At 44.6% G+C, this 27,549-nt stretch overlaps 4 protein-coding genes and 3 long non-coding RNA genes across 7 annotated transcripts; 4 read left to right on the top strand and 3 right to left on the bottom strand.

Moving 5' to 3' along the window:
* The first annotated feature begins 4,851 nt into the window (after window positions 1-4,851).
* On the top strand, window positions 4,852-9,188 carry LOC112900404 (membrane-anchored ubiquitin-fold protein 4-like). Its single transcript, XM_025969241.1, has 3 exons — window positions 4,852-5,268; window positions 6,581-6,751; window positions 8,734-9,188. Exons 1-3 carry the CDS (start codon window positions 5,079-5,081, stop codon window positions 8,787-8,789), a joined length of 417 nt encoding a protein of 138 aa, XP_025825026.1. The 5' UTR covers window positions 4,852-5,078; the 3' UTR covers window positions 8,790-9,188.
* Window positions 9,189-9,486: 298 nt separating this feature from the next.
* Window positions 9,487-12,061, bottom strand: LOC112900667 (chromatin modification-related protein EAF1-like). Its single transcript, XM_025969498.1, has 4 exons — window positions 11,808-12,061; window positions 9,941-10,684; window positions 9,887-9,890; window positions 9,487-9,816 (listed from the first exon to the last, which is right to left on the bottom strand). The coding sequence occupies exons 1-4, from the start codon at window positions 12,059-12,061 to the stop codon at window positions 9,487-9,489; spliced, it is 1,332 nt and encodes a 443-aa protein (XP_025825283.1).
* A 3,885-nt stretch (window positions 12,062-15,946) lies between these two features.
* LOC112898830 (4-sulfomuconolactone hydrolase) lies at window positions 15,947-19,152 on the bottom strand. The gene is made up of 10 exons (XM_025967132.1): window positions 18,883-19,152; window positions 18,713-18,784; window positions 18,046-18,125; window positions 17,847-17,946; window positions 17,708-17,761; window positions 17,533-17,610; window positions 17,061-17,158; window positions 16,910-16,967; window positions 16,497-16,618; window positions 15,947-16,284 (listed from the first exon to the last, which is right to left on the bottom strand). The coding sequence occupies exons 1-10, from the start codon at window positions 19,120-19,122 to the stop codon at window positions 16,128-16,130; spliced, it is 1,059 nt and encodes a 352-aa protein (XP_025822917.1). The 5' UTR covers window positions 19,123-19,152; the 3' UTR covers window positions 15,947-16,127.
* A 542-nt stretch (window positions 19,153-19,694) lies between these two features.
* On the bottom strand, window positions 19,695-26,037 carry LOC112900362 (putative ABC transporter C family member 15). Its single transcript, XM_025969192.1, has 11 exons — window positions 25,996-26,037; window positions 23,713-25,785; window positions 23,490-23,576; window positions 22,731-23,393; window positions 22,481-22,645; window positions 22,038-22,332; window positions 21,731-21,945; window positions 20,917-21,222; window positions 20,418-20,481; window positions 20,052-20,291; window positions 19,695-19,952 (listed from the first exon to the last, which is right to left on the bottom strand). Exons 1-11 carry the CDS (start codon window positions 26,020-26,022, stop codon window positions 19,828-19,830), a joined length of 4,260 nt encoding a protein of 1,419 aa, XP_025824977.1. The 5' UTR covers window positions 26,023-26,037; the 3' UTR covers window positions 19,695-19,827.
* Window positions 20,230-21,807, top strand: LOC112900366. Its single transcript, XR_003230191.1, has 3 exons — window positions 20,230-20,352; window positions 21,047-21,133; window positions 21,771-21,807. It is a non-coding gene; the product is annotated as an uncharacterized LOC112900366 (long non-coding RNA).
* On the top strand, window positions 22,058-23,712 carry LOC112900363. The gene is made up of 3 exons (XR_003230189.1): window positions 22,058-22,188; window positions 22,751-23,060; window positions 23,213-23,712. It is a non-coding gene; the product is annotated as an uncharacterized LOC112900363 (long non-coding RNA).
* Window positions 24,430-27,025, top strand: LOC112900365. The gene is made up of 3 exons (XR_003230190.1): window positions 24,430-24,555; window positions 25,917-26,033; window positions 26,694-27,025. It is a non-coding gene; the product is annotated as an uncharacterized LOC112900365 (long non-coding RNA).
* Window positions 27,026-27,549: the final 524 nt, after the last annotated feature.

The raw sequence follows: 27,549 nt of genomic DNA, 5'->3' as shown, positions 1-27,549 counted from the left end.
TTTATTACATCAGATGGTTCATTACCGTACAAACCGTCGAGGTAGCGGGCACTGAAGCGCTACTATCAAGAGGGTGCCAATGAAATCTAAGATAATATCAGGGTCGTGCGCCATGGTAAGCTTCCTGTGGAGACCCTGAACCACAGGCAAGGTTGGGTGCAGGACGGCGACCTACTCGACGTCTTCAGGAACGAAGTTCGAATTCTCCTCTGTAAAAACTAGGCAAGAGTGAGTACATACGTACTCAACAAATCCAACCACACCCACGGAGGGGGATAATAAACATCATGCACAGGATATATCAAGAGTAAAGCTAGGGTTCATTTGCGATAAAGCGAGGTTTTACACATGCAAGGGTTCATTTAATAAAAGAGTTTTCTCAAAATATTTCTGTAGTATTCGAATAATAAGTGGGGTTGATCCTACATAAAGGATCCAAGTTTAATGCTACCGGACTCCACGTCCACAGTAGCTCACGGCATAACTGCGGACACTTTCAACGTCCACAGTAGCTCACGGCATAACTGCGGACACTTTCAAAATAACTCACGCCACAAAGCCAACCATCCCAAAATGTCTATTGAAGTGACCATGCCATAACTCGTCCAATACCGTGGACACGGCTATTCCAATAGATTTTACACTCTACAGAGGTTGTACACTTTACCCACAAGTAGGATACCGCACTACGAACACCTTAGTGTCGCTGCGGATCCTAACAAAACCATTACCCACCTTAGCTGAATCTAACTAGCCAACACGGAAGCAACCATGGGGTTAATGACCTATCAACAAAGTCATAATCAGGACATAACTCACACAGATCGTATTCCTTCTCCATGATCTCCCGTTGCTCACCAGCTCTCCTTTTGGCTAGCAGAACAACTAGTGGGGTTTATGCTAAGCCGTTGCCCACGTAACGGTCGAGTGGTTGTACGATAAGTGGGTTAGGCAAGATGACACCTCAGTTCATCCTTACATTGACAATATGGACATCTCCCAACTATGCTCAACCACAAAGGTGCAAGCTCACCCGTGGCATTTCACACAGGAAACACCGTCCATCTCATCAGATTATATCCTTCATTTATTTTCCCAAAATCCCATTTTATCTTTTATAACACTCACACCTTTATTTTCGATAAAGCGCGGTGTGGTCATGATTAAAATATAATAAAGGGAATAAAAGGTCCTAAGCATCTCTAGCAGTAGTTAACGTCCAGCAGAGCAAACTCTATATAGACATTAATCTAGGTCATCAAGGAATCGTCATAGCAATCAAGGGGTGGCTATCCAACCATGTCTTGCAACAATATATTTTATAAAACAGGCCAATAGGTTGTGTTTATAAAACTGGGATAAATATGCATCAAAGGATGGGATTGAACTTGCCGTCCTCAAAGCCTTCCGGAAGCTCCTCCTAGAGGTACGGGTCTTCGGGCTCCGGCTCGCGGTCCTGCTCCTCCTCGGTCACACCGTCGACTACAACACACAAACAATCACACAATAAAAACAAAGTTCGCCGACGAGCTTAAAAAAAGAGGGAAATAGAGAGCTTCGATTAAAAAAATAGAGAAGACTATTATATTTATCGGATGTGGATCCTGAGACTTGGAGAGAATATTTGATGCGTGGTGGAGTTTGGAATCGATTCGGAACATAATATCGCATGAAATGGAGGGCTGTGGACTGCATAAGGAGGAAAAGTGGAGGTGATTATGCACAAGTCTGCCTTTCTTCTTCCTCGAGACAGAATAGGAGGGGGAGGGGAACGGTAGGAGGGGGGGCAGCCAGGTCATGGGCGCCGGCCCCCTGGTGCATGGCAACGCCCGGGGAGGAGGGAAAAACGGAGAGAAGGCCGAAGGGGTCCGATTCCGGCCCTCACCTCGTGCGGAGACGGTCTACGGAGGGCTGTCCACGGAGATGGGTGGTGGCCGGCAATGGTGAGCGGCGGCGGCGAGCTGCAGCGTGAGGTAGAGGAGGGGAGGCGCTGGGGTGGTGTGGGCGGAGTGAGGGGCGGCTTGGGGTCTGATTTATAGGCCGAGAGGAAGAGGGGAGATGGCCGGCATGGGAGGGTCACGGGCAGTACAGGAGCCTCGCCATTAGTGGCGGCCGGGATGCTCGGGGACAAGGCGCAAGCTGCGAGGACGAGGGGACGGGACGGAGACGGGCCAGCGCAGCAGCGGGCCGCACGCCGACTTGGCGTGCACGGGCAGCAGGCATGCAGCGGCACAGCGAGTAGCAGCGGCCGCGGCGACCGTGGCGTGACGCGGGCGGCGTGATGCAAGTGCGCATGCATAGCCAGCAACGGGGGCAGCGGCGGGTCGTGCGCCGGCCCGCTCGTGCGCGCAAGGAGCGGGCTACAGCTCGAGCAGGCAGCAGGCAGCACAGGGGAGAAAAAGAAAGAGGAAGCCAGCGAAAAAAAAAGAGTCTGGGAAAAAAGTTAGAAGAGAGAAATAAAATGGATTTGAACAAAATATGAGAAAAGAAAAGAGGGGACGCGCGCGCGGCACTGACGATCGCGGCCGGGCAGGCGCACGCGGCCGACCGCGACACGATGGTGATGTAACAGAACGCCGGGGCCAGTGGAAAAGGAAAAGGGACAGGCGGCTCCGCGGAAAAAGAGGAAGAGACTGCGCGATGTCGGAACGGCGGAAAATCGGGAGGTGGGCTTTAGAAGCTCAAGCGGCGGAAAAGATTTAAAAGATTTTTAAGCGAGTGATTGGTAATGCAATTTAAATAAGATAAAAACGCGGGCGTTACAGAACTCTTCTTCTCTCCAAGAATGATGTGTTATGGTAGAACATTTTTTCTTGAAGAGAAATAATTTTATTGTGAAGCTAAAACATTGTTCCAAATTGTGAAGCTGGAACAATTTTATTTTGTTCCAGCTTCAAAATAAAATTGTTCCATCTTAAATTTTATTTGAATATAGTCAAGTGTAGTCTTATTTTGAAGATCTCGTCACTAGAAATATGATGATGTAATCAGAATTTAATTTGGATAGTTGATTTGAAAACTACGGATTTTTTTATTTGAACCTTTCTTTACACGGAACCAGCGAACGAATCCTGGGCCGGAAGCAGTGAAAGAAAAAAGAAAAATGAAGCCTAAAGAAGGAGAGAAGCTTCTGTGATGGTTTGTCTCCCGGTCGCGCGCATGATCTGGATTATTTCCGGTCGAAAGGGCTACCGCAATCAAAATGATTCGGTGACCAAGTAAACAGAATCCTGAGTTACTTTTGATTCATGCCATATGCTAATGAAGAAATGAAGAAATCTTTTGAAGATAGAAATAACGCTACTATCCTATGGCCTACCACAACGTACGGTTGATTAACTCTGTTTTTTTGGGGGGGGGGCAGGGGAGGGGGGGGGGGTTGTTGTCCATTGATATGAAAAAAACAAAGAAGTGAAATTACATGCGGTGGGTAAAGAACCAAGCATCAAAAAAAAAGGGCGGGTACAAATTTAGGCTTCACTAGTTCACTACTAAGCATGTGTTTGGTGAAATCTATATTGGCTTTCGGCTTCACCTATTTGCGTAAATCGAGATACTGTAGCGTAACATCATTTTACAAATTAAGATAAAAATATATTAGAAATTGGATGGAACTAAAGTTTTTTCTCCATCGGTGAAGTCATTTTTGAAAGATCCCTCCCCGATAACCCCTAATTATACTAGTCTTTTGCATCATTATAGTGATTATTAGTCCAATCTCGAGCTAGCCTCCGAGCAACACATGCTTTGTCATGTGGCCTTCTATTCGATTCTCGTGTGGGCATACTCTTTCATTTGTGTCCTATGCTAAAAATGTTGTATTTAATTTAGAACTTTCGATAGGCTGCCTTTAGTGCACACAAGTGTCGCGGTTGCACTAGCTCCCAATCACTATGTGCCCAATCTACTAAATACTTTTGTTGCTTCTGGCCTATTAAGACCCTACTTTTGTAGAAGAGGGTAGGTTCCTATCTCGATTTTATTAAACCTATTTAAATCCTATTTTCGTGCATGCACAATCCATGCAATGATACCATTTTTATTAATTGTAAATCAAATAAAATCAATATTTTTAAAAAATATATTAATTGTGCCTAGCTTTGTGGGTATCAATATTTTGCTTTGTGCTGCCTAACTATTCATCTGCCTAGCTTCCATATCATATTTATATGTACAGGTTTGCCATACGCACGAGGGAAGAAAGAGGTCGATTTGTTTTGAAGGGAGAGCGAAAGCAAAATTTTACTTCAGAAGCCGCTAGAAGAAACCGAGGAAAACTAAGAGTTAACATTTAGGAATTCTAAGTAAAACAGTGACAACTATGACAGATAGTTAGCTATTGTTTTCTTCCATTTAATATATTTAGCATATTAATTAAAATTTATTAGGAAAGAGCACATGGATAAAAAATAGGAGAAGAAGAGAACATACAAATGACGTTCGTCCATCAATAAAACTAAACTTTTTAGTTCTAAAAGGAGACAATGTTTTCTATTCTAGGCAGGTATATTTACTTGACCATCTTTATCTCCTGCTTTTGGAGATGAAGAAAACACTCTATCGCGAGGTTGTGAAGGTGAATATGAATCTTGTCCATTGCAAGAAAGGAACATCGCCCCAATAAACGCAACCCATCAAGAAAACTCCTCACGTTATAGTGAAAGGAACTTTCTCCTAAGCTGACTAAGGCACATTTCATGCTCTTCCATTACAAACATGAAAATAAACAAATATCCTAATATTCTGTAAAGCCAAAAATAAATCTAGTAGGAGTAACTCGCTCAACGAACTAGATACTCTTGCGCACTCTTTGCTTACAATAAAACCCTCCCGCGTTTCCGGCGACGAGGGAAGAGAATTTTTCCTCCTAACCTGCCTAGCTCGCCTTCTTGCTTCTCCTGCTCCTCTTCCTCCTGCCCATCCCCTCGCGTTCCTACACCAAACCCTAGCCCCAGCACCGGGCCCCACCCCGGCCTCCGCTCGCGCCGGCCTTAGGGGTTCTCGCTCTGAGCGGCCGGGATCCGCAGGGCTCCGGTTGGGTCCCGGAAGCGTCCCGGCTCTTGGCGGGAGTCCAGGAAATGGCGGAGAAGGAGGGGGCCAAGGTGGGGGCCGAAGAGATGGAGGAGCGGGAGCGCGAAGGGGAGGCGGAGGAGGTGGAGGTCAAGTTCCGGCTCTTCGACGGCTCCGACATCGGCCCCGTCCGCTGCAACGCCGCCGCCACCACCGTCGCCGCGCTCAAGGACCGCGTCGTCGCCGACTGGCCCAAAGGTCTTTAAAGATTCCGCCTCCCTGAGCTCTGGAACTCTTGTGAGGCCGTGATGTGCCGGCTCCGGCCGTGGTGAAGTCCTGCGATCCGTACGGCTACGCTCGTGCAGCTTTGTTGCTATTTTTAGTCCGTGCGTGTCGCGAGGAGATAGGAACAGAGGGCTTTAAAGCTTCAGATTTGCTTGCTCGGTGCCTTCATGGTTTGGTGTCCGATTTGGGAAAGAGGAAGGGGCGCCTCCATTATTAGCATGTGCTTCTTTTGTTATGATTCTACTGTGGGTTGAATTGGAAGATTGAACACATAGCAGAAACCGGCACTGTAATAAAGAATGGAATATGTCACAGCAATAAGATAAATATGAATCCCTTCTTTCCCTGACAAAAGTTCTCTGGCTCTAAGCTTAGTCGGTGACTAGAAGATTTGGGCTTGAATTAGTTGCTTCTTGGCCTGTAAATCTCAGCATTAACTATTCCTGTGCCAGAACATATTTGAAGAAATGTCAACCCCATATAGTGGCTTGGTTCAAATAGTAATAATAGGGCTTTCTTTTCCAAACTGATCCCTTGTTGAAAGGTCTCTGATTCAGTATACCTGGCCAGGATTGTTTTTAAGGAACTGATGGAATTTCATTGGGGAACCATGAGCCCAGTAGAAGAAGCATATAGAGAAGCTCATGGGATTTTAGCTGTGAGCTTTTAGCTTCCATTTACAACAGCTTCCTTGTGGACGTCAATGTCTCATCTAGTTTTTGAGAAAGAGGGAGGAAGGGTAATGTATTCTTTACTTCGTTTTCCTGAGGGTGTGAAAATGAGTGCCCATGTTTACACTTCAAAGTATATACCATTCGCTTAGCTGATGCCATATTGTTGCTAGTCTTTCTCATTTGTTGATCCTGCAGGCTTGTATGACTGCATTATGGATCACTGAGTCAGATCATCACAACATCAACAGTGCCATGATTTTGAAAGAAATGTTATCATTTTCCACAGAAAATTTGCTGAGAATTGGATATTTTTGAACTGCGCACTTGATATTAGTATACACATAAATATCACACTTCTTCACTGATTGAACTAGGCAACTTTGTTGTGGGCTAGGATATTCTTTTTTGCTGGTGTTTAGTATTGCTGCAGAGAGTAGTTGCATGAACAGTTTTGTCTGTTCTGTTCCTCTATTAACTTGTGGAGTTTGTTTTGATGCAGTAAATTGGCTTACATTTATGTATGCCACAGTTAATACTGGTTACCAGTTCAGTTATAGCATATGTATGCCCATGCCCAGATAATATTTCTAATGCAATTTTTTTTGTTGCAGATAAATCAATTAGCCCAAAGACTGCTAATGATGTGAAACTGATAAGCGGAGGAAAAATTCTAGAAAATGATAAGAGTGTTGCTCAATGCAGAGCACCTTTTGGTGATCTTCCCAGTAATGCTATCACAATGCACGTTGTTGTTCCACCATCATCAGCCAAATCAAAACCAGGTGAGTTGCAAGTTTTCAGACTTCAAGGAAATTGTTGCATATGGATTTTGATTTATCTCATCCAATTCTGTAGACTGGTAGCTTTGTTGTAACTATCAAATTGCATAAATTCCAGTGCTGCTAATCAGAGTTTCATTATTTTTTTTGGATGCCACTATTGCTTTAGTTTACTTACTACTTAGGGTTGGTTTACTTTCCGTTTGTAAGCTGCATGCTTTATCATGCTGCCATCATTGCTGTTGGACTTGGAGCTATACTTGAAGAAGTGTGTTCTTTACGTTTCACTAAGAGTACATTGTTTCAGAAATGTAGAAAGTGTTGACCTGAGAATTATACAAATTTGCCAATGTTCAAGAAGTTGTTCCCCCAGTTCTTCCTGCTAAGTTCTTGACCAGGCCTGTTTGGTTGCTTGTCACATCTTGCTGCACCATACATTAGCTGCACACAGATTCATAGGAATGTGTTGGTTCGTGCCACAAACTGTGGCTTCCCCAAACATTCTTAGCCCTTTGCCCCACATGTCAGATTCATTTTCGTGCCAAACCTTGCTACAAGTGTGGCTACCATTTTGTTCGCCACAACTTTTCTGGCAGCCCACTTTCCCTAAAGTTGTGCAAAGTTAGGCATCAACCAAAAGGACACCAGGAATCAGCTATGGGTGTGATTGGTTACTTGGTCTATTTCTGACCTGGCTAGGAGTTATGCAGGCCAGGCCAGGCTTATGTAGTATTTTGTGGGTTTGTTTGGTTGGCTGCATATCTTGTATTGGCCCGCATAAGATTTTGTTTGGATGGCTGCATTGCTCCCTAGGCTGCACTGTTGTAGCTAGGCTGGGGCCAAAAGTTGGCCAGCTGGAGCCTGTGCAGCCTGCACAACCGGAGACGAGCCTCATTTGCATTTCCCACTATGCAGGCCGTATAGGGCTATTTGCACAACCAGAGCCTGGCTAACGGACCTATTCAGGCTACCAAACATCCAAACCTGCACTATGCAAGCCTGGGTAGACCCTTATGCAGCCTACCAATCACAACCTACAAGTCCTATGCAAACTGACTGTTCACACCCCTTTTATTCAGAAAATAATGAGCTGATTACGGTTCACAGGTAGCCTGAGTTAGTAACTACATGTACCAGGTATTAACTACTGACTTCTTCATTCCATTGACTCTTTTGGAGCTGGGGTTCAAAAGTATGCATGTAGGCTACCCAAAATAACTAGTCTGTTTCTACAGGTCCATCATGTGGTTTAAATCAATCTCATTTAGTTGGCTCTCAGTTGGAGTAACTTTTTTCATGCTTTGTACCTTGTACTTCTAAGATGGGGATCCAACTCAGGGTTGTTTACATCCATATGGTTGATCTCTTTCTCTTCTATTTTTCTGTCTTCTCTTTCCCACTTTAACTGATACTAGTCAGCAAAATTCAGAGTCATGGCTGCAAACATGGCAAAAACTACTATAATCTGGATCCCGGTTTAGCTATACTGCCTCCCAAAACCACCTTAGGGTGTAACTTGACCTGCTGAGGGTTTAAAAATACTCGATGCCATGGACGTTTTGCAAAGTTCAGATGTGTAAAAAACACTTATTCCTTTAAAGAAAATGATCGGATGTTTATTTTTTGGGACACCTCATCATCCCATGATTTTTTTGGGATGACCCAGTTTGTCATTTTTTCACTAGCCATATTCTTACAAGGAATAGGGGTGAGAAACCAGCTGATTCCATTTTTGAAGTGATATAAAAAGAGAACAAAATATGACCAATGAGTTGGTGCTAGGACAAACCCATTCCTCAAATTAACTGTCTCGCAGTGATGGAATTAATTGCAGCACTATTTCTGGAAATTTGGATGCTCTTCATTACTTTTGTCTTAGCATTTGAAATTTTGGATTAAACCGAATTGTTAGGACTTTGTAAGTTGGGAGTTCATGTTAATCTCATGTCCTGAATGTAGCTATCTCTGTTACTCTTTTCTGACAGATAAGAAGGCCAACAAGTTGCCCAAAACTACACGCTGCTCTTGTACCATACTATGAATTACAAAGGTCAAGTCTACGAGACCAACAATAATTTGTATGTCCACCAAAAGTCCTGCGGAGAGACTAGTTGCCCAAAGGTCAATGAAGCCCGGTGTCATTCTCTGTTAACGGGTGGCGACGGCGGAAGACGACGTCCATATGTTGTAAGCTACTATTGTAATTGTAACCTAGGTACAAAGAGTCGGTCCCTCTGCCATGCGGATAGGGAAATAGTTTGTCGTGGTTGTCGCGTTTTACCCTACAAGATGTTCTATATGATGTACAAGATACAAACACACGCTGTTTTGGGTTGTAGTAGACCTTGTTGCTGCTCTACCATGTCAAGATTGTTTCAGAGTTGAGGTATCCTGTTGGGCAACGAGTCAATATGAATCTGATTGCTTTATTCTTGAAACATTTTGATCCATGTCATCCTTCCGTCGGTCTTCATAAACATGGATTTAACCTTGCCATCTCTCATGGTCATAGGCTTCTAGCACTTTGTTAATGAAATGCATCACTTAACGAACTTACTGTAATAAGCTTCTATAGCGACACATTAACAATGACAGTTGAAGTTTAAATGGACAAATTAGGCCGTCTTTTGTAAACCAGCTTAACTCGCATGAACACTACAACGATGGCATACTCATCCAACAGAGATTCAGAGACGCACGATTGGTTTTCTCGCAGGAATCGCAAAGCCCTAGCAACGCTACTGCTCCCTTCCCTCTGCGCCCCCACGCCACGGCAGCGCCATCCCGGCGGCCGCGCTGCTGGTCTGCCCCTGCCCTGGCTGCTGAAGCACCGCAGGAGGCAGCGCCGCCTGCGAGCTCGAGCTGCCGTCGCCGCGCGGCGCCGCGTACAACTGCCGCCCCCCCAGCTGCTGCCATCCACCGGCCGCCGCCATCATTTCCTGATGCTGCTGCTGTTGCTGTTGCTGCAGCAGCTGCAGCTGGCGTATCAACGCGGCCGACGCCAGCGCCTGCTCGCCGGGGCCCGCCTCGCCGCGCGATGCCGCCGCCATCATCTCCTCCTGCTGCCGCTGCTGTTGCTGCATCACCGGGGCCGGCGAAAGCGTTTGCCAGCCGCCGGGAACGCCATCGCTGCGCGACGCCGCTGCCATCATCTCCTCGTGCTGCCGCTGCTGTTGCTGGTGTTGTTGCTGCTGCTGCATCATCAGCTGCATCAGCGCGGCCGGTGGAAGCGCCTGCCCGCCGGGAACGCCCTTGCCGTGCGACGCCGCCGCCATCATCTCCTCCTGCTGCCGCTGCCGCTGCACATGCTGCATCATAACGGCCTGTATCAGTGCCTGCCCGCTGGAGCCTCCCTCGCCGCGCGCCGCTGCCGCCGCGAGCGCCTGCCAGGCGCCGGCCGTCATCATCGTCTCCGGCTGCGGCTGCTGCTGGTGCCTCATCATGGCTGGTGCCTGTGCCTGCGCCTGCCCTCGGGAGCCCCCTTCGCCGTTTACGGCAGCCGCAAGCGCTTGCCACGAGGTGGCGGGTTGCGCCGCCGGCCACGCCCCCGCAGCCTGCGCCTGCGCCTGCGCGAGCGCCATCCGCGCGCGCGCAGCTTCCTGCTGCTCCCGTTGATGCTCCCGCTGCTGGTGCTGCACGAGGGCCGCGCGCATGCGCTCCACCTGCCAGCGCTCGTCTTCGTACAGCGCCCTATCCAGAATGAGCTGCTCCTCGGCGCGGTTGAGGCCCGCCGCGCGCTGCTGGTTCATGACGTTGAAGGTCAGCACCTGCTTCTCGAAGTCATCGAGAAAACCTTCCACTGTTGCAACCATGTCGTCCTCCCATTTCTGCGAGCTTGAATTCTCTGTCGCGGTGGCGACGCTGCTGCTGCCGCGGGTGGCATCAACACCATCGTCATCCTCTTCGTAGTCCGCGAAGACATGGTATGGCAGCAACCTGATTGCCATGGGATGAAGAAGATTGTTAGTCATGCTAACAATTGCTAACTATTGACAGAACACCAATATCGGTATGAACAATTCTTATTCTTCATAGTCTCGAATTCTTTTAATTAATAAATGGCAAATAGGCATGTGACATCCTCTGATCCTCACTGTTTTCTTTCAGCAGATTGCAACAACTAGACCTTTTCAGGTTGCATCTAGAGCAAGCACATGTATATGTTAATCCTAATCTCCTACAAATCACAGCTAACTTTCATGCAAGATAGTATGAGTTACCAAGAAGAGCGGTGGGCAAAAATGTGATCCTCTAAGAACAAGAAGAGAGTCTCTATTCAAGAGATAGATCAGCATACAGTGCATTTATCAGAGGTGACATGCATTTGCAATGATGTATAAATTGAAAATAAAACAAACAAAAGGGATGAGTTATTTTGTCAGATTAGAAAAAACTTGACAACAGTAATTTTACTCGACCAAATGTTGCATTCAGAAATTACATGCCTGTTTAAAATAATTCAATCGTCAAAAGCTAGCTAGCTGATATTCTGATAGGTTACCATATTATTCAGTTACAAATGCAGGTTTTAATCTAGTGATCTCACTAAAAATTGTCAGTTAAGAACCATATTTCAGATATTCTGTCAGAAATCATGAAATTGAAATTCACAATTCTTGGTCGGGTTAGTTCCCTATTTATCATTGGGAGATTGCTCCTACAGAGGTCCAGAAAAAAAAATCCTCAATTCGATGATCTCCTAGACTCCTACCATTACAGAGTTTCTCTATGTTCCTTGACAGATTTCTTGGGAGGTGGCTATATGTCTCTGCATATAACTTTTCCCCCGAATCAAACAGTACCACGTGAAAATCAAACTCGCCGCACCAAATCCTAGAGAACAAACTGCAAAATCAACCGCGGGTTCACCAATACTGATACGATGAACTAATCCCAAAAACCCCTAGCAAACATATCCGACGAAAGATGCAAGCAGGAAGAAGGGCGAGCAGAAAGTAGATCCCTAGAACACGAGAGCGAGCCAGCACGACGCGCTAAACGAAGCACGCCAATCGGCGGCGGCGAGGAAGATCGGACGCGCGCGCACGCGCGCACGCACCTGCTGACGGCGTCCTCGACGGAGGCGAAGGGCGTCCTGAAGTCCGGGTTGAGGGCCTTCCACGCGTCCTCGAGCGCCATCTGCTCCGCCGCGCGCGCCCGCGCCGCCGCCTCCGCCTTGGCCTGCGCCGCCGCCATCGACCCGAGACCCCCGGCTCCCTGCGGCGGCAGCGGCGGCGGCGGCATTCCAGCGCCGATGAAGGCCTGCGTCGGCGGGAGTGCCCCCCGCTGCTGCTGCTGCTGCTGCGGGTGCATGGCGGGTCGGGGCCGCGGTTGCGGCGGTTGCTGCTGTCGCGGCTGCTGTAGTAGGGCTTGGTGGTCTCCGAAGAAGAGTCCGTGACGCTGGTCGGTGGGGTCAGGGGGCGTCCCTCCTGCGTCTCCTCCCGTTCTCTCTCCCTTCCCTATCTTTTCTCTTTTTTCTCGACCTTTGAGAATTGCGAATTTGCAATGCTTGTTGCTTAGATGTGAATTATGTAAAAAAAATCCTCCGGCGATCGATGTCACGATACAAATACGCAAATACGCCTGTAGTAACAATTATAATACAAGATATCGTAACGGATCTTATGGACTGCTACTGCTAGCATTGCTGTATTTTTTGGCAATGCCTTGCAAATCTAGGTAATCATTGATTCTGTGAAGAAACTGAACTATGGACCACCATCAAAGTGTTGTACCCCTACATTTCTATTCTAAGGGTGTGTTTGGAGGAGCTAAAATTTAGTGCTAAATTTTAGCACATATTAGCACTTACACATATGCTAAAATTTTTAAATCTTGGCTAAAGTTTAGCCCACCCTAGTAGCACTTCCGTTTGGATGAGCTAATGCTAAAGTTTAGCATTTTCACCCATCAGCACTTAGATCCAAAGAGGACCTAATAGATTTTTCTATGCATAGATGTACACTAGTCTAGATACACGGTAAAAATTATGCATTCAGATAAAAGCCAAAACGATATATAAGCATGTGAAGAATCCAAGTGGTTCAAGAAAAAAATCTTATAAAACATGTATACTAATATTGTTTTATAGTATGTTTGTAGTGTGTTAACAAAAACAAGTCAAGTAAACCACTATCCTTGAGAAAAAGAAAAAAAGGAGACAATATAAAGGAAAATTATGGTCTATGGGTAATTTAAGCAGTGCTATAGGCTTTAAGATATTTTTACATTGCAAAAATACATGTGGTTTATAAGAACTTCTTCAGTGAGAGGAAAAACGGGAGTCATAGAGTGAGTTTGGCAGTTGATGATGAACCGATTTTCCCATCGGAGCACGTCGACCAATGAGGGCAAAGAAGAATTGACTCATATCTTTGCATTGGTTCATGACTAATAAAAAACTAGTTTGAGGAGAGAGAGAGAAGGATCATTGCATAGCTCATAGAGGTAAGACAATGGTTGAGCGGGTCCCATGCACCATGCTACTGGAGAAGGATGAATCTGTTTGGGCCAACAACAAGTCTAAGCATAGGTGGCTAGCTTTTTCTCATAAATCGGTGCAGCACTGCTGATGCTCTAAGTATATGGGACTGGGGAGCTTGCGGTTTTATTCCATTATTAGATGCGATGCCATAACAACTTACGAGCTGTTGTTGTTTTGCTACCACATTTTGGATAGTGCCTTGCAAGTCTAGAAGATAATTGATTCTATGAGGAAACCTTAACAAGAAAATCGTGGGTTACTGCCGTTAATGCTGCTATATTCTTTTAGCATGTTATAAGTCCGACTGGTCCAAGAAAAAAAATCTTACCAAAAACCTTCATATTAATATTTCTAGTTTAAGGTGCACTTTGTACCATGTAACATACAAAGTCAAGAAAACCACCATCCTCAAGAAAAAAAGAAAGAAAGTGGAAAAATGTTGAAAAAAACTATAGTTACTGCCATTAATTTTGCTATATTTTTTAGCATGTTCTAAGTCCGACTGGTCAAGAGAAAAAATCTTACCGAAAACCTTCATATTAAAATTGCTAGTTTACGGTGTACTTTGTACTGTGTTACATACAAAGTCAAGAAAACCGCCATCCTCAAGAAAAAAGAAAGAAAGTGAAAACAATATTGAAAAAAAAACTATGGGTACTTAAGACAACAGGTTTTATGCATTTTTTCACATTACAGATATATGTGTGAGTGTAAGTATGCGAATGGGTTGCACACTCACCCCTGTATACGCACGTAACACTACCTCTATAAGCATATCCGAGTGACTGAGTCGGCGGATACTTAAGATAAATTCACTATGGGTGCCTCGTTGTCGATGGGCACGTCACCTACCACTGAAAGAATAGCGCCGTTTAAATTATGAAATAATTGGAATATACGAGCACCCGTGTTGAGTGGACATATTCCACCATAAGGAGCTACGTTTAGTTCGCAACCATGGAACAACATTGCAAATGTTATAAGCTCATTCTATAGAAAAATATACATAAATCTTATGCTAGATTTGAAATGTCCACCATTTGAATCTTTTTTGGAACAAAATATGGTGGAGTGATATTTTAGGATTTCAACTAATGCTATAGGGATTTCTCATACGCGTCCCTTCAGAACAAAGAAGCATACATCCTCAAGTCATATAAAATTCCTAAGAAAAGCTCCATCCTAAGAAAAAAAAATGTGGTCCAACCTCTTTAAAACTTTTCTTTGTGCCTATCCCTCAAATTCATTTGACTCTACTGCAAAGTTTCAATTCCTATAGAATTGCAATTGACGACCAACTCGGGCGGATCATGTATTTTTTATTCCTATTTTTTGAGATTAACACATTTCAAAGGAGGCATTGGGCTGGCGTTTCAAAGCCTTGTCTCTCCCCCACGCGCGAATGTGAATTCTTATCATGGTTGGGGTCCTGGTTGGGGTAGATCACCGAAGACAGAACTGGATGTTTATCATAGGAGGATTGTTTTCTTAAAAAAAAAATTGTAATGCTGCGTGCATTGGTTGGGTCTCTTGATGCATATTATTTGAGTGTCTAAACCTTGCGCAATCACAAATATGGATTAGTTATTTAGTTTTAGCTATACCACTATTTGCAATAAATATTGAATGTGGGATTCTACATATGCTTCGCTGGCGCCTAGGGATGGCAATAGGTCGGGTTCGGGTCGGGTGGAGTCAAAACCCGACCCATGAGAAAATAACATCGGGTCGAAAACTAGACCCACACCCACACCCATGGGTGAAATTTTGCACCCACGCCCGAACCCATCGGGTTTCGGGTCGGGTGCGGGTGCCCATCGGGTTTTGCAATCGAATATGCAAGCAAGCAATGGGGGTGCCCGGAGCAGGGGGCACGCCGGAGTAGGGGGCCGCCGGGCGCGGGGGGCCCGGAGCAGGGGGCCGCCGGAGCAGCCAAGCAGGGGGGCGCCGGGCGCGTGGGGGGAGGCGGAGTAGGGGGCCGCCGGAGCAGCCAAGCAGGGGGGCGCCGGACGCCGGGGGGCCAGAGCAGGGGGTGCCGCGCGCGGGGGCGCGCCGCGCCGGAGCAGGGGGCGCTGGGTGGGCCGCCGGGGGCGAGGGGTGGCCGGACCGCCGGAGTAGGGGTGCGCCGCCGCGCTGGGGGGTGGCGGCGGGGCGGCTGTGCTGGCGGTCGGCGGCCTGGCGGCTGGGCGTGGGCAGGGGGTAAGGGAGTAGGGAGTTACTGAGTTAGGGTTTGTGAAGTTTTGTTAGGCTGGGTGCATGTGTATGGGCCAAAATACGTAATGGGCTAAATTTCGGGCGCCCGGTGGGCATCCATGGGTTTTTTTCAAAACCCGAATCCACACCCGAAATTAAACGGGTCGGGTTCGGGTAGACCCATGGGTGAAAAACAGCACCCACACCCACCCCCATCGGGTCCGAAACCCGACGGGCACCCGAACCCGTGGACCCGATTGCCATCCCTGCTGGCGCCAGCCCAACAAAATGATATGTAGGGATATCATTCAGCTGCGTTACATCTCTAGCTGAATCTGAATTCCGATTATTCCAGAAGCAAACATTCTGGTTATCCTATACTGACCACATTTTGGCCTCTGCACCTTTAGTTCATCTTCACATGTTTAAGTTGCATGATCAAGTCAAATGAGGAATTTTTTCTTGCCTAGAAAACAGGAGTCATAATGAGAAGAGAATAAATTAGGTTATTTTTGGTGATAGAAATCAGAACTTTAGAAGTGCTTTATCTAGTGTATTCATGTCAAACCAAAACATTGTATACATTTGAACATTGGAAAATAGGACAAAGACTTCCCCTCGTGTGAAGAGTTAGCTGTCCCGGAATACATTATCCTACCAGCTACACTACACCACACCACTACACTGATCATGACAGCTCCCTCAAGGAGCAACCCATGCACCTTGGAATAGTTGGCTCACTGTTTTACCCAGGATCCATTCCAAATCTGATGGTGAAACAGATATCTTGCTCGCGGCATGAGAGACTGCCTCCTTTGCTCCTTTGTAGCCACATTCAGGAACAACAAAGGGGAAGTCACTGCAGATAAGTTCAGAGAATAATTAATCCTTGGTAATAGTGTATCGCCAGAGGATGAAGTGATTATATGATTTCTGTATTCTACAGCAGATCCCCCCTCTTTAGTTAAGAGTATGTAATTGCTGCTGCTATCAGTTAACTGAGAGTGGTCTCTCATAGTCACCGTTAGAGTGTATATTCAATTAAAACTATCAGTGGATATGTGAATTCACCTTCCCCACATTATTCGATTGGCTCCATAGTTAGATATCACACGGGAAAGAAGCTGAGCAGTGTCCTCATATGGATAGGCTTCTCTTGAGATGCGGAAAAGAGCACTGTATTTGACATAAACCTGTTGAAGTAATGCATCATGGCATTAGAGTAAGTATAGTGATACTGAAACAGAAGGAATTAACCGCACAACTTCTACGGCAATCTGGCACTTTATTCATGATGTCATTACTTGACAATAAAATCAGCTCAGGTATTCAAATAGTGTTACTGCCCCCTGATCTCTGATAACAAAATCTGAGGGTGCTAATATCAGCTGGTACTGAAAAAGGTTCGTTTGCACAATAAATACTATTTTTTTTCATGACCATATTGATCTGCAATGGAAAAATAAACAGATTTTGAGAATTACCTTTGGGAATCTGGATAAGTTTAGAAATGAAGAGAATGCCTTCTCTTCTTCAGTGTTCCTGCATTGAAATGCAACATAAACTACTATAGGCTACAGCTTCATATATGACTACATTCATGCAAACTAGGAACAAGCAAAACCACAAGTTTACGTTGGTGGCTTGCAGAAAGCCATATGATCAAGGATAACAGTAGTTTCGGGATAATCCCTACAGAGCTCCTCTATTTCCTGAATATATAGACCAATTCCCTGCATACACAAGAACATCAAAGAAAAATTATATAATTTTGAATTTTTAACAAATAGCATAATTAAATCCATGTTACTTTACATTCAAGGAGCCTCATGCAATTTTATTTTTGCAAAAAAGACGCAGACTGGGTTTTCATAAACTCATGTAACTTGTGCAATTAAAAAGGCTAAGAATTTGCATCTGTCTGGACTTTTAGTTTCCTCAGTTCTTCTGGCTCTAGAGTGGCACAACCTGATATGCAAGTCTTTGTCCAAATGTAAGCCCTTCTTCTCTTTACGATGTGAAAATATTGCTATATTACTCTTGCTGTCAGAATCCCAAAGTCCAATAGTAGCTGCGCATAAATCTAGTAGAGGAATGCATCATTTACCTTCATCGTCATTATTCCAACTGGTGCTCCAAGTTCTCCAGCCTTAGCAAACAATGACCTTCCAACCTCATTAGTCATCTGTTTATTTGAGACACTTTGTGTTTTCAGGCCACTTTGATTATAAATCAGAATTAATAAGTTGAGGAAAGTGATGTTCAGTTTGCCATTTGCAAACCTTTTGACCTGATGGCCATAAGTTTGGGTTGAACCGGACAGCACGGTATTTTTCCTGGTGAGGAACGAAGGAATCGTATATTAGAAAATACTAGATTGGATCATTCCTTTTGTGTTCAAGAAAATTCCAAGAGGTGTACTTGTACAATCAGATGTTCGAGCTGTTTAATCCCACTTCCATCATCTGCAGGATTCGCAAGGCAGCAACCGATGAATTTAGATGGGCATTTCTTCAACACACTACAGGAAAAATGAAAATGAAATAAACCATGGCCTTACTGTTAACTAATAATTCAGGTGGTTTCCAGTTGGAATGGATGCATTCAAGAAAATGCTTACCTAGTTACCAAGGAATGATCAAACATATGATTAATAGGTTGAACAATGAGAGCACCATCCACTCCAGCTTCAGCCATACACTAGATAGGGGACATTTTCAAAACAGTTCATTAATCAGCAGCATCACACGCATCAAGTATTGTGAGTCTCAACAAGGTACCGTAAAGGACTAAATAGTGGGTTAGTGGGATCAGATGATACAAAATGCAGACTCAAACTTAAATTTTCAATAGCAAGTTTGAATCATTTGATCCAACTCATATAACAAGGGGATAGAGTAGGAAACACCACTAAGACTGAAATTAGGTCGGTAGGTCCACCACGTGTTCAGATTTCAGAAACAAAGACTAAACAAAGAATCCACTAGCTGAGAATATTTTTTTCCATGTATGCTAAAAAATAGCCTTGCCTAAGCTGTTTCCTTAATTTTTTTTTTTGAAACGTAAGCTGTTTCCTTCATTGTTGACACAGTTTCTTGTGCCAATTCTGTAGGATTTCACATGGACACAATCCGCAACAGGTGTTTACACATCAATCTATCACTAGTACGGGCGCAAATCACAATTCATTCCCAAACCGTCAGAGACTGTGAAAGAAATAGGCTACAAGGATCAAGGTTACCGCAAGGGCAGATGAGATGTGCCATTTCTGAAATTCTCGGACTGACCTCGAGCAAGAAGTCGGCGTCGCCCCGGAGCGTGGCCTCCTGGCCGGGGAAGTACGGGTACCCCTCCTTGGCCTGCGGGGACAGAGTCACAGGTCACAACCACCGCAGAAGGATTAATCCAACACCCCCGTCAGGAAGCCAAAATTCTCGCTCGTCGCCTGCTCGCTCACCTGCTGTGACGAGGCCCAGACGTGGAGGTGCGAGTCGAGGACCTTGCAGGGGGAAGAGGCCGAGCCCTCGCTCTGCGAAGAAGCGGCCATGGCGGCGGCAATGGTGGTCGTGGTGGTGGAGAGGAGTAGCCGCCTCCTTGTTGTTGGGGTCGGGGATGAGAGGAGGGCGCGGGAGGCGGCGGTGGCGAGGGGGGACAGGAACCGGCACGGAGCAGCCGCTGGTGATGACGATGAAGCCATCGTCAGACGACGAGCGGGTGGCTGTTGCCGCTGCCACCGCACCACGCCGCGGCACGCGAGAGCACATCGGAGTTCACGGGCCGACATGTCTCAGGGCCCAGTGGGCCTGTTAAGGAATGGGCCTGTTAGGGGTGGACCAAATTGGAAAACTGGCAGAGTAGGCTCGTTCGAGCTGTTTCGGCGTACTACTATGAGCCTGGAACAAGCCCATGAGTCTCTACAGAATACCATGCACTCTTTACTTTGAAATTTCACAAATGAGCCTCACCATGGGACATGGGTCATTTTTCAAGCAACACCCCGGCACCAATCGCTCCTCCTTCCGCCTCCCCAACCCCACTCCGGCGATGACATCGACGGCCCACCTGGCCACCTCCCCGCGTCTCCTCCTCCTGCAATGGCCGGTAGGTGAGGGATAGCCCCGTCAAGGAGACAACGGTCTCGAGCGCTCTGCCCTGTGCACAACACCTGCTCGATGGGATGCCTGACCGGACGCGCTGCGTGTAAGGCCCCTGATCACATATTACAGTTCAAAATTTACTTACTGCTGTCAGCAGCCCATTCGCGTGCACACATTTTACTCGGAGTAGCTGCAGATGTTTATCGTTTATTTTTCTTATACAGAACGCATGCTCCCATCAGCAACGGAATCAGTCTGAATCTAGGGGCTAGTGCTATGCCGCCCACTATGATTGATACTGAACTTCAATTCCTGGTCCACTGGTGTAGCGGTGGGTGGGACCGCATCGAGTACTCCTTGACAAGCCTGGAGAATTCAGAGTTCTCGTTCTTCAGCAACTTTGACGGCGTGTCGTATTCCACGATCCTTCCTGCTCATCATAAAAAAGTATGGATTTTAGTATCACTGCAGCTAGGTCCTCCAATAACATGCAGCGGACTGGTGTTTGTTCATTCAAGCTGGGTCTTACCTTCACTGAAGACAAGGATGAGGTCGCTGTCAACAACCGTGTGAATTCTGTGAGCTACTGTCAACACTGTGCAATCCCCAAATTCTTGGCGGATGGTTTGTTGGATAATTGCATCAGTGGAGGAGTCGACTGAAGCAGTTGCCTCGTCGAGTACAAGGATGTTGCTTCTCTTTAGCAGAACCCTACCAAGGCAAAACAGCTGCCTCTGGCCCACACTCCAGTTTTCCCCATTCTCCACAACTGCAGGGGTTATCCCATTTGATTATAGTCTTGTCGAAGATATCCTTACCTACAGGCTATGGTAACTACTACCTACCCATGAACAACTTTTCACATTTAGCCACTGGACCTTAAAGAGTGCATTACCTGTTGAATCCAGCTTCTTTGGGCTTTGCCGAACTATATCGCCAAGCTGGCATTTGTCCAATACCTGATCAAAATAAGGAAACCGATTTTCTGATCAGGTGTTAGAAGCAGTAGAGCCTTCTCCACCCCCTCTAGTCATTATTTTTACTGGAACTTTCCCCTTTTTCTGTTCATTTTTATGTCAATTTAGATTATGAATTTTGATCAAGTTGGAGTTACAAGAAAATTCTTAGGAATCGTTGTGTGTTACTAATACTACTCCTAAAACCCTGGAGTATGTACCTTTTTTTTTGTTGCATTGGAGTATGTACATTAGATGCACCTATACCATACATAAATTACATCCGTTCCCCTATTCTGGATTCAGTCCCTTCAATTTTGGTGGTAATGCGGACAAGCATTGTGCGGTAAAATTTTAATTTATGATGACTTAGCCCCTATTTCACATGATAAATAAGGTTTTATTTATCATGAAGGCATCTGTAGTTGATTAAGTTACCTCCCACACACGTTGATCGGAGTACTCATTTAGTGGATCAAGATTCCCTCTTACAGTACCCTCAAACATGGTTGGATCTTGTGGAATGATGCTAAGTCTGCCCCGTAAATCATACAGCCCTATTTTGCAGATGTCAACATTGTCGATTTTGATTGTGCCTTCCCGTGGTTCAACGATACGGAAAAGTGCTTGGATAAAAGTTGACTTTCCACTACCGGTACGTCCTACAATCCCCACCTTCTTCCTTCCTGGAATTGTACACGATATGTTTCTCAAAATAGATGGGAGATGCTCTGCATATCGGACCTGTAAAAGCAAAAAGTCATATTAGGTATCTCCATTTGAGCAAATGCATATATTGAGATGAAATACATAATACAGGTTTCATTATCTAGAAAATAAGAAGTAAGAGCTACATGAATATTTGTATTTGGCCTCTACTTCTTTGTCCTGAATTTTAATGTTCTCCCTGCTCGATCATTTTGTATTCTTTTTCTTTTTCTTATATAAAAATGTAATTAGTTTGTTTTGCAACAGAAACAATGATGAGCCGGCACTTTATTTTGCTCTTATTGTTTTTGTGATATTCTTATTCTTTTCTTTGGTAAAGTGTAATATATTTTTTATTAACTGAGTGCTTTCAGGAGATGAATTTTTCTGACAGCTTGGTTAGTTTTGTGCACATGGTTATTCAACCTTAATGCATAAGTTAAATTGTTTTGGCCAACTCAACAATAGATTATAGATCGATTGGTGAAGTACCATTATGTTTGCAACCATGTTAGGCGATAACTCATGATTCTTTTTCACATACCTCCAAGCATCTTATACTGATAGCTCCATCTTGTGGCCAGCTCTTTGGTGGGCGGCAGTAGTCTACTACTAGAGGAGCCTCACTAGGTATCCTTGAGTACTGCAGTATTCTTTCTACTGATATCATTTTGTTCTCTATTCTGCTAATGTTCCAAATCATAGACGTCAACTGATAGTTGAGGTTCAATGCATAAGTCACTGCGAGTCCAGCAATGCCTGCATTTGTAATTGTGTTAGTTTGAAAATCACTAAACATAGGAAATATTAAGGCTTCTGTAATCACCAAGAGCTGTGGATATACATCTTACTTGGGTTCAATAAACCTTCAGGAAGGCTGACTAGCAGAATCAAACAAACCGCAAAGACAAGAGTGGATAGCATGGTTAGCCTGAGAGAAAGCCACTCCATGGAACCGAGATTATGGAACCATGGTCTGGAGTGATTGTGAAAAAGACCAAGGTTTGCTTTTCTGAAACGATCTTTCTGTCCATATGCTCTAATACTCGATGCTCCTGAAAGTGACTCTGCAAAATGGTGTAGGATTGGAGCCCTTTGAATTTTGTACAAACGAGCCAGCTCTCTTGCTGCCGGTATTTGGTAGCGCTGCATATTTTACAAAGTATACGGATTCATAAAAACTGCTATTTAAGCTTCCTATAATTTATGGATTGCAATAGCAACTGTATGCATAATTGTAAAGAGAAAACTAAATTGTAAGCAAGATCTGAAGTTCTTGTTTAAGAGTTCATACTTGATAAAGGACACAGACCACCATCACTGGAATGAAGATGGCAAAAACTGGCCATGCAACCTGTGACATAACACCAATAGTCCCCAGGATTTGTATGACTGAAAGCACGGACCAACTAAGCTTGTTTGCTATGTCTAGGTCTAGAACACTTTGGTCATTGGAGGCCTGTTACATGAAAAGCACATATTAGTTTAGTACTTTAGTATTATGTAGGCATGTGATGCAGTATGAATTTTTTTATAAAACTAACCCTGTTCAAAATTCTTCCAGTAGGTGTGGAGTCAAAGAAGGACATTGGGGCACGCAGGACGCAGTGGGTCATGTTCTTGAACAGTTTTTCTGATGTTAGCAGACCTATTAGTGATGTGAGGATGGAGCGGGCGAAGATACATAATGCACTTCCCATAGATAGTGCTATATACACGGAGAAAAGGAGGCCTAATCCGACTGTGGGGTTGGTTGCAGATGATGGAGGGGATGCCCATGCCATCCAATAGTTGCTTGCTACCTGAAATATTTGGAATAATAACTGTGCAGCGATTGTTATTGGAACTAAAGCACCACCATGAACTATCCTCAGGTACGCCCAGTAAACTTTCTTGCCAATGCCTCCCTTTTCTCTCTCCTCATCTTGTGTTAACCTCCCCTTGACATTGGTTTCATGTGAGACATCGCGTGCTGACTCTTGTTTTGTTATGCCCTGAAGCTGATCATTTGTTCCATTTTCTGCAGCGAGTTCATCTTCTGTATATGCTGATTTCTGGTTATCTGAGGATATTCTGCTGGAGCTCTCAGCACTTATGACAGATTCAAGAGCCTGGCTATGGGCTCCTACTATAGCTTCGAATCCTATATTCCCCTCAAGGAGTTCATCAAATTTCCCTTTCTGCACAATCTTTCCACCCTGCATCACCTGTTAACTTGTATCCACATGATCAGTTACTTGGCATCTTCAACCTTTGGTCTTTGGACATGATTGGCTAAACAAAAAAGTATTTTAGCCACCTACCAGTATAAGATCTGCAGCTGGAAGAAATTCGACTTGGTGGGTCACGTACAGTACTGTTTTGTCTTTGAGGATTCCCATAACACAATCCTGCATGATCCAATTATTTATTTACTTAGAATATGTACCGACCGACTGCTGTCCTAAAAGTCCTAAATGGTGAACATATGAAATTCACAGTACATAATTGAAGTATATTTATGCATTTCTTGGAACTGCAACAAACCTTGAAAATGTGACTTCCAGTGTGAGCATCTACTGCACTAAAAGGATCATCAAAGAGGTAAATATCAGCATCCTCGTACATCGATCTTGCAATCTGAATTCGCTGCTTCTGGCCACCGCTCATGTTAATTCCTCTTTCACCAATCTCAGTGAAATCTCCATTCGCAAACATTTCAATATCTTTAGTCAGTGCACAAGCTTGTATTATCCGTTCATACTTTTCCTTGTCATATGGATTTCCGAATAGAATGTTGTCCCTGATATTCCCAGACAGAATCCAGGCTGTTTGAGGAACATATGCTTTGCTCCCGCTGATCCTGACAGTCCCCTCTTGCTTTGGCATCTCCCCAAGTATGCATGACAATAAACTGGATTTTCCAGAGCCGACCATTCCGCAGATAGCTACTTTCATCCCTCTCTTTACTCGTAACTCTACATCATTGAGAGTTGGAGAAGTGGTGTCAAGTTCCCAGCTGAATGTTCCTTGATCGATCTCCACAGCATAGCACGTGTTGCTTATTGGCACTTGTGTAACTGCATCACATTTCAATTCTTCTTCTTGTAGGTACTTTGCTACTCTATCTGCTGAAACTTTCCCTTGAGCAAACACTGAAAGCAAGTCAGGAAGTGTGAAGATTGGATCTTGTAGCATCCGGAATGTTGCAAGGGCAGACAAAACACTACCAGCAGTTAGAGGAATCTCCATCAATATGCATGAGCCAAATGTTACGGAGGATATGAATGCAGGTGCCCCCCAAAACACAAGTGTTGCCAGAGCTGACAACCTCACAGATCTCCATAGCCACTTGTACTCCTCACTTCGTAAAGCCTCTATCTTTTGAAGGTAGTGCATATCCCATGCTTGAAGTTTCAGTATTTTCATGCTTCTGAGAACTTCTGTTGTTGCCTTCATTCTCTCATCTTTAGCAGTCATGATCTTGGCTTGCAACTTTTTCTGCATTCTGGTTAGTGGAATGTTGCAAGCCATTACTGCCAGCGTCGCTGCTAAACCAGCCCAGGCCCCAGCCCCTACATTTTGATAGAGAACAAAGACAGCTAGAAAGAGCTGAATGGGTAGCATCCATATGTAGTTTGTGTACCATAAAAAATCAGATATCCGTTGTATGTCTACGTCCATGTAGTTTATGATCTCTCCGCTGTTGTGCTTCTGCCTTGAACTGAAGGATAACTGGAGCCCCTTTTGATAGACGTGGGATATCAAAGCAGCTCGAAGCCGCATCCCGAGCTGTTGAGCTCCAAACCACCACTGACTCTTTGCTATTGTTTCCACAACTTTAGCACTTAGAAGAGCTAAAGCTAGAAGGTAACCTCTTTTATGTCCATATTGCCTGTCTCCTGCAAGGAACTTCACCAAGTCGTTAATCAGTGACGGTCCAACATAGGATGCACTGGCACTTAACACAGCAAATCCTGCATTGATCATTGCTTTCCGTCTAACAAATAGGAACATTGCTGTATAGATTGATGAAGCACTTAAACCATGCCTGTGTTCAACATCATCTATGATCTTTTTAAACGAATCAGAGAGGAACTCGGCAGAATCTTTCCAATCAAGATCTGGCACATCATTCTTATCTAGAGGTTTCCTGTATCCAGTAGCAATGATAGGATTCATCCAGGAGAATGTGATAAGTTGTAGAATACCTGCCCTTCCATACGGACACGGTCTTTCAGCTTCTGTTTGTTGTCCTATAGATGAATTCAGAAGTGGCTCTGTTATGCTGCTATCTATGAAGGTGATCCTGATCCCGGTTGTTCCTCTGGCTGAAACTGCAAGCAGATAAGCGCAAACACCAAGATTGAATAGATTGGTCCATTCTTCATATCCTATGTGTTCATGGTCTAATAAAATTGACCTGAGATCCAATACCACCATGGTAACTGATTGTAGAAAGTAAAATATCCACCATGATCGAATTATCAACGGTAGTTTAGTACATTTTGTTTCCTGAAAACTGAATACTGCTATCGACAATATCATGCAGGATAGAACCTGAAAGCCTTCACTTAGCACACAAGATGGATACAAACAATTACATAGTCTTTCATCAAACTGCAATAAGAATACACGCAGAATATGAACTGCTAACATAAGCAGGCAGCATACTTTGCCTGCTTGATATGATACACCCAGCTTTATGACTGTATTCTTTTGGTCCTGATATGAATGCTCATTTCTTTCAGGAGCTGCACTCTTCAATGTCTGTATGCACCGTCTTATTTTGTTGAACAGGAATTGACTGGATATACTTATGATGAATACCAGTTGCATCAATGCAAAAGCGCCCATCCAGAAGCAAGGTGAATACAGCTCTGGCCATTCTCGCAAATATTGCAACACAGTGGAATCTGCATTATTGCATTGCAAAATTTGTTTGTCAGAAACAAAAAAAGGCAGAATAAATTTACTAAATTTCTTTTTTTCCTTTTGCGAATCTTACATTGGAATTAGTAGCTACCATTCATGCCATCAGTGTTCAAGAAAAAGAAGCAATCAAGTACATTTGAGGATTGAAATTTTGACATGCTGATGGTCCAAAGATTTTCAAACTAATCTTGTTTTTTCTTGTAGCAAATTGAACTTGCAGACAATTTCAAGAAGAAAAAGGAGATTTTATTTTTACTATTTCGTACTTAGTCAGGTTTATTTGATCAGCTGCTGGTTGGAGTCTTGGAGATATATTTAAAACTTCTTGGCAGTGCTCTGATCATGAAAGGGTTGTTTGGATATATACCCTTTATCTTTTTTTTACCAAAAGCCTGCTATTGCTCAGTCTTTGTTAGCCATGAATTAGGGTGTGACACATGGTTAGGAAAGATAAAAGATAACTTAAAAAAATAGAATCGAATGTGACTAGAAATCATAGAATGTCTTATATTTCGGGAAGAGTCGAGAATGCTAGGCCGACTCGAGGAAGCATCTCCATGGAGACTAATCAGAGAAGTTGCATGCTGGTGCAGGGATATATAATTTGCAGCTTACTGGAGGAATTGTGGAGCAAGCCACCGTGGTGGAGTCTCTCGTGCGTCCGACTGGGAGTCGTCATGGGAACAAGTAAGCCGAGGCTCCCTCTATCCATGGCGATGGTGTTGCGTGCCACCGCTGAGACTAGAGGGAGAGGGAGGGAGAGAGACGAAGAGAGACTCTTTGTGACAGAGGTCGAATATAAATAGAGACTGGAGGAGGGCCCAATGGCGGTAAGTGAAGTGCAAATTTTAAAAAATGACGCTGCCACTTCGATTTGTGCTACTTTATCATAAAAAAGAGGAGTCTGGTTAGTGGGAAATTTCTTCCTCCCCAAGTTTCCATGACCCTGCTGATTATGGGATTATTGTTCTGATAAACCCTCGTGCCAACGACGGCGACATGCACTGACACTGACACTATCTGGCGGCTAATAGTATGGTCTGTGCTTTCCTTCTTTTTTTAGGAAAATTGGTTAACACACCTCTGTTAAAGAAAAAAACAAGTCACGACTAACCGTGTACATTATATTCATGCCGGCCAAGGCACTGCCTCCAACGGCCAAACGCATACGTACAATATCTGAAGAAGCATGCCAGGAACGTTCATTTCCCATGTTATAAACTGCAGTCGCGACCATCGCCAGCGCTGCGAGCAACGACTTTTAGGAGCACAGAGACGAGGGATTCGGTGAGGTGCATGCGTTAGCACTTCCCACCTACCAGTCAATTCTTGTTTGTGACGACCAGTGCTGGTCATGTATGGTCGTGCCACGCTCGTCAAAGTTAATATATATTTCCTCCTTTTCAAATTGTAGTTTGTTTTAGCAAATCTAAATACATAATTTCTGCT

The sequence above is a fragment of the Panicum hallii genome, chromosome 7, assembly GCF_002211085.1.
Source record: "Panicum hallii strain FIL2 chromosome 7, PHallii_v3.1, whole genome shotgun sequence".
NCBI classification, from domain to species: domain Eukaryota; kingdom Viridiplantae; phylum Streptophyta; class Magnoliopsida; order Poales; family Poaceae; genus Panicum; species Panicum hallii.
Note: the sequence above shows the minus strand (reverse complement) of the source record. Positions and strands in the feature narration are given on the sequence as shown.